The sequence below is a fragment of the Microplitis mediator genome, chromosome 7 (genome assembly GCF_029852145.1).
Source record: "Microplitis mediator isolate UGA2020A chromosome 7, iyMicMedi2.1, whole genome shotgun sequence".
NCBI classification, from domain to species: domain Eukaryota; kingdom Metazoa; phylum Arthropoda; class Insecta; order Hymenoptera; family Braconidae; genus Microplitis; species Microplitis mediator.
In genome coordinates, this window is record NC_079975.1 from 24636929 (window position 1) to 24648102 (window position 11174).

The 11174-nt window shown below is 31.4% G+C and overlaps 1 protein-coding gene across 1 annotated transcript; it reads left to right on the forward strand.

The window, feature by feature from the left end:
* Positions 1–613: 613 nt before the first annotated feature.
* Positions 614–10437, forward strand: LOC130671818 (leucyl-cystinyl aminopeptidase-like). The gene is made up of 9 exons (XM_057475908.1): positions 614–1216; positions 2813–3262; positions 3704–3893; positions 5394–5647; positions 5729–6090; positions 7647–8103; positions 8180–8491; positions 8583–8667; positions 9749–10437. Exons 1-9 carry the CDS (start codon positions 690–692, stop codon positions 9944–9946), a joined length of 2835 nt encoding a protein of 944 aa, XP_057331891.1. The 5' UTR covers positions 614–689; the 3' UTR covers positions 9947–10437.
* The last annotated feature ends 737 nt before the right edge of the window (positions 10438–11174 follow it).

Below are 11174 nucleotides of genomic sequence, written 5' to 3' on the forward strand. Positions count from 1 at the left end.
AATGAAAACTAACTAACATTATTTTTAACATAAGTATTAAAATTTATAATAAATAACGATAACGATATATAACTGATTCATCGTTAATGAAAGATAAATCTCTAAAATTATTCACAATAATCACAGATAAATTGAGTATCGTCGTCCGAAACACGTAAATTTTATTGCTTACATCAATTTAGAAAGACATTATTACATCAATTTTATTCACTTGAAAAAAAAAAAAAAATTTACTTTTTTTTGGGGTATCCCATTTTGCCCGCAGAAAATAAAAATTTTTTTTCTGATGGCAGTCTAAAATTCGTTATATTTATTTCAAGTAGAATCAAAATGAAGCCAATTTACGATATTTATGTCCATAAAAACTAAATTTTTCGTTAAGTATCCCGTATTGCCCCCCCCCCCTTCCCCTTCTACAACTATGTCTGAATTAAGTCAAAGCGCAACCTTGTATGAATGTCTGCATAATGGATGTGAATTTGACATCAACATATTAACGTATGCTCTATTATTAACACCTAGAGTCGAACAATTATAAATTCATAAATGAATATTTAAACGTATTCTAAGGTATCTCATAACTTATAAAACACTGACAGTGATTTATTAACTCAATAGTGTATTTATCAGTTAAACTAATCCAGTAGTCCCTAATACTTTAATACTGTAATAATAATACAGCTACGAAAATGATTAAGCATTTGTTTATTTTATCTGTTACTTTACTTTGCGCACTGGCAGCAATGCCGTTTTTCGATGGATCGAATGATGATATAAAAATCACTAAACCTTTAAACGAACAAGCAACTAATAAAGAGGCGTTAAAATATCGATTGCCTAATGATACTGCACCACGAGTATATATAATTGAATTTGATCCAGATTTTGAGGGTGAACAATTTACTTTCAAAGGAAACAGCACAATTCTATTCGAAGTATTCCAACCTACTACCGTTGTTACTTTACACAAATCTAATATAGTAATCGATGAAGACTCTACAGAGCTCATTGACGCAAGTGGAACTTCACAAAAGCCAGTACTGCAAGAGTGGACCTCAGAGAACGATTTTTACACAATGAAGTTTGAGCAAACATTAAAACCTGGGACTTATACTTTGAAAATGAAATGGGCAAATGGTGATGATGGTCATGACTGGTCCTCTTCGGAACTGGGATTTAATCGAGCAACAGATCGATTTGGAGATGGAAAATTTAAGTATGCATATAATTTTACACTATAAAAAATTGGGAGTGAATTCGGGTTTTATTTCAATCCGAATTTATTCAGGCACTCGGAATTCCGGAGCTTAAAAAAAGGAGTGAATAGGGATTTTTTTTGAGCGGAGTGATTTCGGAGTGACGTTGCTTTTATTTTAATCCGTATTCCCTCCGGTCTGGAATTTTAGTACTGAAATAACTTTAAATTTGATCGAAGTAACAGTTAATGAGTAATATAATTATTTCGATGAATAATTGATTCAGCTATTAGTAACTAAACATAAAATATTATGCTTTTAATTTGGAAAATATTCTAGTAACTTACTGAATTATAATTTTATATACACTGTAAAAAATCACCGGGGTAAGTCCAAGCGGTGTAGGTGTTAAAATTATCGGTGTTAAATTTACCACTAAAAGCGGTGTGAAAATAACGCCGCCGCCGGTGTAAACATTCTGTACCGGTGTTAAAAAAAATTCTCCGGTGTTAAAATAACACCGCTGCCGGTGTATATTCTTTACCGGTGTTAAAATATTTTACTTTGTGAATATTTTTACTTACTCGATCACTATACTTGTTAATAAATAATATTCTTTATTATATTTTCATAAAAAACTGACATTTTTTGTGCTTTATAATCTTTAAAGTTAATACTCCAAGCGGACGCAGTTTACCCAGCTTTTACACCGGTATTACTCCGCTTTTACACCGATTTTACTCCGCTTTTACACCGCCTTTACACCGGTTACCCTGATTTAACACCGGTATTTTTAACACCGGTGAATTACTCCTCCTACGCCGGTGTAATTTTATTTTAACACCGGGTGGAGTTAAAATCAGTCCATTTTTAACACTGCTCTTTTTACAGTGTAATGCAGAGCGAAAACATTAAATTATTTACTAGCTATCCCTGATTAAACAACTGAATTCGACCGAATTAAAAAGTTTAGTTCTGTTATATTCTGTCGAATTCTGCAAAACAGAATTCAACTGAATTGAAAATTTGAATTTGAATTTGAATTAAACAGAATAAAACCGATTTAAAAATTTCAAATTCGTTTTAATTCAGTTTAATTCGGATTCAGAACCAGAAATTGGAGAATTATTTTCGAATTAATCAGAATTAAACCGAATAGAATTATTTAAATTCGTTTTAATTTGGACAAATTCTGGTTTTCCTGTCGAATTAGACAGAATTCATTTTTAAGTTAGGTACCGAATAAACAGAATTTATCTGAATTAAATAGAATTGAAAATTTAATTCTGTTTAATTCGATTGAATTCAGTTGTTTAATCAGGGATAGTTTGTGACTAGGAAATTATGTTCATGATAGAAAATGAAAAATATATTTCATTAACTTTATAAGCGTGTAAGTTTTCGTCATTAGTTGCTTGTAATTTTTCAATACGATTTTACTGCGAGGTTTCGTTATAATTTTCGATTTCCAAAACTCCCTTTCGGAGTGAATTTTACTTCGAGGAGACTGAATAAATATAGAATCCCTCCGCGTTCATTTCCGGTTCACTCCAAAAATTTCTTTCAGTGTATTTACGAATATATGTATTATATAATGATTAAAATTGATTTGTTAGATACCTGATTGCGACTCTTTTTGAACCAATAGGCGCGCGTAGTGCCTTTCCATGTTGGGATGAGCCTGGTTTTAAAGCTGAATTTGAAATTTCTATAAAGCATTTTCCAAACTATACTGCATTGTCAAATATGCCAGAAAAAAGTCATCAACAATTGTCTGATGGCAGAATCATATCTTACTTTGAAAGATCTGTAAAAATGTCACCGTATCTTTTGTGCCTGGTTGTTGCTGATTACAAGTCTATCAAAAATGTTCAAGGAAATATATCATTTTACGGATTAGAAAAAGATCTAAATTCAATGGAACTTTCGTTGAAAATCAGTGAAATTGCTGTTAAAGTAATGGAAGCTTATACTGGTATACCATATGCGCTACCAAAATTAGATCAGTTTACTTTTCGAGAATATCAAATGCCTGCTATGGAAAATTGGGGTCTCATTACATATCCGTTTGTATAAAAAAATTAGCTACCCTAGCGGATCCGAATTACGGTAAATACAGTGATTTACCGTAATTTACGGTGTCTAGCAAAATTACCGTAAATTACGGTAATTTACCGTAAATTACCGTAATCTACGGCAAATTGCCGTAATTTACCGCAATTTACCATAAATTGCGGTAATTTACCGTAAATTACGGTAATCTAAGGCGAATTACGGCAAATTGCCGTAATTTACCGCAATTTACGGTGCCTAGCAGAATTACCGTAAATTACGGCAATTTACCGTAGATTGCCGTACTTTAGGTAAATTACCGTAATTTACCGTAATTCTGCTAGGCACCGTAAATTACGGTAAATCACTGTATTTACCGTAATTCGGATCCGCTAGGGATATTTCTAAAAGTCAGCAATATCCAATAAATTAATATTTAACATTACATAATATAGAGCATCATCTGTGATATATCGAAACACAACCTTGATTCCAGATGTTGAACAATATGACTTCATATTATCCTTAGTAGCTCATGAGGTGGCTCATCAATGGTTCGGAAATCTAATTACTCCTGTTTGGTGGGACGATCTTTGGTTAAGTGAAACATTTGCATCATATTTTTCGTACAAAATAATTGCTGAGGTAAACTTACGTTCTTTATTTATAAAGTCGTATAATTACAAGGGTGGAGTGAAAAATAAAAGAAAAATTTTTTTGCCCCAGGGTATGATTTATAATGCATGAAAAAAAAATTTATTTTTCAACTCAATATCGAGTTGTTCCATAAATTTTAAAAATTTAATATCATTTTCTGCCTAAAAATAAGTGGAATATCACTGGTAGTAGAGAACGGTCTGGATGAGACAGAACTTACCTCATTATTCTTTCTTACCTTTCATATCTTACGCATCTTTCATACACGGAAAGAAAATTATGGAAACTGTTCCCATAATTTTGTGAAATTTTTTCCTATACCATCATAGGAATTACGACCATAAATTATGGGAGCAGTTCCTATAATTATAGGAATGTTTCCCATAATTATAGGAATAGTTCCCGTAATTATGAGAATGATAGCCATAACGTTATGGGAATGGTTCCTCTAATTATAGGAATGGTTCCTATAATTTATAGGACTACTTTCTATAATATTATGGGAATCATTCCCATAATATATGGGAACTATTCCTATAAATTATAGAAACCATTCCCATAAATTATAGGGACCATTCTCATAACATTATAGGAACTATTTCTATACCATTATGGGAACTATTCCTATAATATTATAGGAATGGTTCCCATAATAGTATAGGAATCGTTCCTATACCATTATGGGAATCATTCCCATAATATTATGGGAATAGTTCCCATACCATTATAGGAACCATTCCCATAATATTATGGGAATGGTTTCCATACTATCATGAAGAAATTAATTTAAAGAAAAGTATGGAAATCACTTCTACAATACACAGAAATATTATTAAATATGAAAGCAAAAATTCAAACATTGAAAAAAAAATTTGCATTTGACAAAAACACTAAAATTTTTGATAAAAATTTTATTTTTTTTTAATAATTGTAGCGTCGAAGACACTTTATTTGAATCTTTCCATAACATGAAAGAAATTTCTACACTATTCTGCAATAAAAAATTTTTATGATATTATGGGATTGGTTCCCATAACATTATAGGAACAGTTCCCATAATATTATAGGAATAGTTCCCATAATAGTATGGGAATAATCCAATACCATTATGGGAATGGTTCCAATAATGATATGGAAATGGTTCCAATAATGATATGGGAATAGTTCCCATAATATTATGGGAATGGTTCCCATATTGGTATAGGAACTACTCCCATACCATTATGGGAATGGTTCCCGTAATAGTATAGGAATTGTACCCATATTATTATAGGGATGGTTCCCATAATATATGGGGACCATTCCTATAGTAGTATGGGTACAATTCCCATATCATTATGGGAACTATTCCCATAATGCATAGCAAAACTTCCCATAATTTTCTTTCCGTGTACATCCTTATCGTGCTCTATTCGTGTCTTATTAATTAAAGTTCATTGTACAATTAATATATTTTTTATATCATTTTCTTCCAATTATCGCTCCCAGTGTTATAAACAATCACCAGACATAGACAGACTCAGCATGGATAATGTAGTAATTGAGAACAATAACCATGCGTTTGATGCCGAATCATCTAGTAACCCAATAGTAGTTAAATGGTTACCTGAAGATGACGAATCCATCGTCCAGATGTTTGGCACAGGAACATACATGAAGGGTGTTGCGGTTCTACACATGCTAGAAAATGTCCTTACTGAAAGCGTCTTTCAAACAGGAATTCGTAAATACTTGAAAAAACAGTTAAAAAAATTAATACAAATTACTAAATAAACTCCAGAAATTTGCAGTTTGAATGATTGTTTTTTTTACTTTTACAATAGTCAGTTTAGTGCTGTAACAAGTGATGATCTTTGGGAAGCATTTCAAGAAGCTTACGATGAAACTTATACTGACAAACCACTCGATATTAAAGAATTCATGGATCCTTGGTTAGAGCAAGAAGGAGCTCCAGTTGTAAATGTAACTCGAAACTATGAAACGGGAGAAACAAAAGTCACTCAAAAAAATGTCCGAGACGTCGATTCTAATATTAAATGGAAAATTCCAATAAATTATGCGACTGAATCAAATCCAGATTTTTCGTCTACTGTTCCAATTATGTGGATTAATAGAGATGAAGAAACGATTACATTACCTGATATAAGTAAAGACGATTGGATCATTCTTAATATTCAACAACGAGGTAAATAAATTGAATGGATATTAAAGAAAAATCCAAATACACGGAGAAATTGTTCTTGTTTGGAATGCTATGGTGTCATAGTAGTGCCGGACCATGTTGGCCATCTGTCGGAAAATGAAATAAGCACATGCAGAAATTACTATGACCATAGCAAAATATTCAATGGTTACAGTAATTTGTGATATAATCTTTGTCGATTTTACAAAGGCAATAGTAATTTTTGCATTGTTTTATGTCAATTTTTGAAAGGTGGCCAACACGGTCCGGCACTTCTATGACACTATAGCATTCCCAGCAGGAATAATTTCTCCTTGTAACACATGTTTGAGCAAGATTTCGGTGCCAGTGTCTTGAGCGAAACTCCTGGTCACTAGTGTCTTTTTCTACGTATGAGTCTTGTGCAAGATCATTTAGTAGGAAATCGTCATCAAGATTTGTGCATGACTTGCTTAAGGCATCATACACAAGAATATTGAAAATATCTTAGATACGGTGTAGTTGAAAAGTTTTTGGCGCATTTTTTGCACCAGTAACTTACGGCAGGTTCTTACGCATGGTTTGCTCAAGATCTGCTCCAGGCTTAAGGTCAATTTTTTTCGAACGGCTGTCTCTCACTACATATAGTGATAAAGACAGCAGTTCCAAAAAAAAAATTTGGAAAATCCAAAAGTGCACGCCTCGAAAGCTCATGTTATGTTTTTTTTTAAAAGTTAAATTTCGAATAAAATTGAATATCCCGCTCTTTTCTCATAGAAATTTCCATGGTAAATATACGGTAATAAAAGTAAAAAAAAAAATAAATAAGGAGAACATTCCTAGTGAAAAATGGCGGCAGTGTGTGTTTGTTTACATGTAAGATTGCCGGTTTTAACCGTAATGATTTATTTTTAAAAAAACGAGAAGGCCTACAGTAGTGATTTTCGAAAGGAACCTTCTTTGCTTATTTCTGAAAATTTTGAAAAAAAAAATTAAGTAGTTTCGTCAAGTCGTTCTCGAGATATCCGTACCACGCCGTTTTTTTGAACCACAGACTAATGGACGTCCACGATAAATTTTTTTTAATGAACTTTTTTTTATATTAATACATATTAGACAAATTAAAAAAAGTATCAGGATTATTTATTAGTGTTTCAGCTTTATATTGATGTGTTTTTCATAATGTGTAAGAGTAATAGAAAAAAAATATATGCACTTTAATGAGTGGAAATCGTGTGACCTTGACAGGTCGGTTATAAAGCACAACCTCTCCGCTTCGCTTCCGAGGCGTGCAATTGACCTTAAGTCTTCAGCAGATCTTGAACAAGCCACGCGCAACTATTTTCAACATGCTGCTGGCGCCAGTCTTCCTCTAGAATTGAGTTATAATCTGGCATGAATTTCTTGTGTAAGGCTTGCACTAGACTTGCTGTTGAAATTTGGCTACAAGTATCTGCAGCAAGACACATAGGTAGAAAAAGATACCAACGTCTATCAAACTTGAGACCAGGCTTGCTCAAACCTTGACCAAGATTGTTATATGGAAAGTAGTTTGTAATGTTGTGCTATCATTTTTGCAGGGTACTATCTAGTTAATTACGACCAAGAAAATTGGTATCGATTAAGCAAATATCTTATCAAGCATCACGAAAAGATTAATGTTGTTAATCGTGCTCAGTTGCTTAGTGATTCTTTTAGACTTATTAAAGGAAATCCTTCACAGCTCAATAATTTCTACAACTTAACAGTCTATTTACATCAAGAGAAAGATTACTTACCGTGGTTGCTAGTGGCTCCAGTTCTATCAGACATGGCTGATTTGTTTCGTAATACGAATGAAGAAGATCTCTTTGAAATGTACATGCTTTTCCTTACAGATGCTATAGCTGAAGCTAAACTCTTTGATGATGACTCGCCATCAGCTGTCCGAATAAGAAGTAAACTTGCTCCATTACTTTGTAAAGCTAGACACGATAAGTGCAGATCTTATGCTCTGAAACTTTTTAATCTATTGTTAGAAAATCCTTCTGTGAATGTGTGAGTGTTTAATATCAGATACTATAATCCATTGTGGATTTATAAGTTTCTAAACAATTTCTGTCGATGTCGATAGATCTTCATCACGTGATTGGAAGTGGATAATCCGTACTGGTATTGAACAGTCTAATGACACTGTGTGGGAGATGTTTTCATTAAATCAGGGTCCTTTCGCACAGATTATTCCTATGCCAAATTCTCAAGTAGTCGAATTCACCGATCATATAAAAAACGGTGATATAGTCACAACTAAAATATATGGATCTAATTCGAATTCAACTGCAGAATCAATTGTTGAACTTTTTCAAAGTTATCTCGAAAGTAGTCCCGATACTGTTAATCATGGTTTGGAGTTATTTTATGGTCATTTTGACGATATTGAAAAATTGTAATTTTTTTCTGTATATATTTTAGTTCCTTTCCTTTAAATTGTATGTTTATTCATGAATTTATCTATTGTTATTTTTTTTTTATTTCAGTTACAAAAATGGCAATGAACAAAATTTTGTAAAAATTGTTTCTAAATTTATTTCTTCCATCAAAAAGCAAGATCAATTCGATCAAGTACGTCATTTGTGATTATGATTATTAGTGCTGGGATTTTTGCTTTGATGAAAAAATAACAATTAATAATTGATGTCAAATTTTTGATATTACGGTGGAAATATTGGTCGTAAAAAAAAATTTTTTTAGCAAAAGCTGTAGAGAATTTAATTTTATGAAAAAAATGTCTCTTATAATTTTTTTATAGAACTGATAGGAAAGCCGTAATGTCAAAATTAAGATTTTCATAATTATCAGAAATTTGAACCGTTCATTATGAATCTTAATTTTGGAATTGCGGTGAAAATAATGGTCGTGTAAAAAAATTTTTGAAGCAAAAGCTGTAGATAATTTAATTTCATGGAAAAAATGTCTCTTATAATTTTTTTATAGAACTGATAGGAAAGCCGTAATGTCAAAATTAAGATTTTCATAATTATCAGAAATTTGAACCGTTCATTATGAATCTTAATTTTGGAATTGCGGTGAAAATATTGGTCGTATAAAAAAATTTTTGAACCAAAAGCTGTAGAGAATTTAATTTCATGAAAAAAATGTCTCTTATAATTTTTTTATAGAACTGATAGGAAAGCCGTAATGTCAAAATTAAGATTTTCATAATTACTAGAAATTTGAACCGTTCATTATGAATCTTAATTTTGGAATTGCGGTGAAAATATTGGTCGTGTAAAAAAATTTTTGAAGAAAAAGCTGTAGAGAATTTAATTTTATGAAAAAAATGTCTCTTATATTTTTTTATATAACTAATAGGAAAGCCGTAATGTCAAAATTAAGATTTTCATAATTATCAGAAATTTGAACCGTTCATTATGAATCTTAATTTTGGAACTGCGTCGAAAATATTGGTCGTATGAAAAAATCATATGAGACATTTTGTTTCGAAAATTAAATTTCTTACAACTTTTATTTCAAAATTTTTTTTATAAGACCAATATTTTCACCGTAATACAAAACATTCTAACCATTCATTCGAAATTAAGGCAAAAATCTTGTCCCTAATGATTACTATCAAAACATCTTATATGATCTCAGAAAATAAGTAGGACAATATTAAAATAGTAACATAAAATATTTATTTCAGATGAAAGCATTCATAAAAACGCATCAGGTTACATTTGACAGTATTTTTGGGAATTCATCAGTGCCAATTGACAGATTATTAGAAAAAACTCAACACGAAATCGAAGGGATAAACGAATTAACTGCGCCATTCCGCGCGTTTGTGGATCAATGGTTCACTATGGATGATAGCTATCGTAAATTATCTTTAAGAGAATAAATAGAACATTACATAACAATCGAGAAAAAATAGAATATTCTAATCTATGCACGTGATTGCTTATCCAAGCCGAAGGCGAGGGTAGCAAATATGCGGATTGGGACGCCCTCTACCTTTCTTGGCTGTGTATACTATTTCTCGGCATATCTGCACCTAAAGGTTAAAACTTGAGCTTCTAGGACAAATGGCACATGCACTAATTTTTATCATTTATTTTCTCATGAAAGAAAACCACGAGATAGAAATTTTAACTTTTGTTACTGGTGTGGTGAAAATCAATTCAAATGACGTATGAAATTGTGTTTCAAAAAATAAATTGTGTTGATGACTTTGTACTTGATGAAAATACTTGTGCAAACGGAATTTAAATTAACTTAGTCATTTTTCATGGGTTTTCGACGAAACAACATAATAAAATATTGATAAATTTTGAAATGTTATATGTTTTTATAAAAATGAATAAAGAATTAAAAAAATAAATCTGAGAAAAATACTACTCTTATTTAATGGTATAAATATCCCAGCGAACAAATTGTTTAAATGTTCGGATAAAATTTTACTAAAATTTTATTCATAAAAACTTATCAGCCCATACGAAAAAATATATATCTGGGAATATATGCCGGCATGATAGCATACATATGACAATACTGTAGATATAAGCCGGATATATACAATTTTACCGGGATAAATATTTTTTCGTGTGGGAGTAATCGTCAGATTTTTAAAACAATTTATAAGATATACTACAGCCTAATTTAACAAATTATTTTTTATAACTGCTGCCTTTAAAGTTCAATATTCGAGCGTCGTGTGGCGCGAGTAAAATAGGTCTTTCTCTCGATAACTCGACGAAACTATAGAACGATGTCGAAAAATCAGCTGTTGGACTTTTCAGCATGATTTTACTGTGCTGAAAAGTAATTGCCTATAGGAAATGTATACAAATTACCAAGCAACCGTCGTTCACTCGAGTTAGAAAAAGATAGTGATACTTTTTTCTCCATATACTCCTACTGTCGCATTTATCCTGAAATTCGCACATGCGCAGATAGAAAGACGACAATTGGAAACCTGCATAGTGATCATATGTTTCTTATTCTTATTGAATATCATAACTTGTGTGTTTGTATTGTGAAAATAATATTATTATCATATTATTAATCGTTCATTAAAAATTTTCACATTATTAAAAACAGTCACAGATTTTAATTAATAAAATTAATAA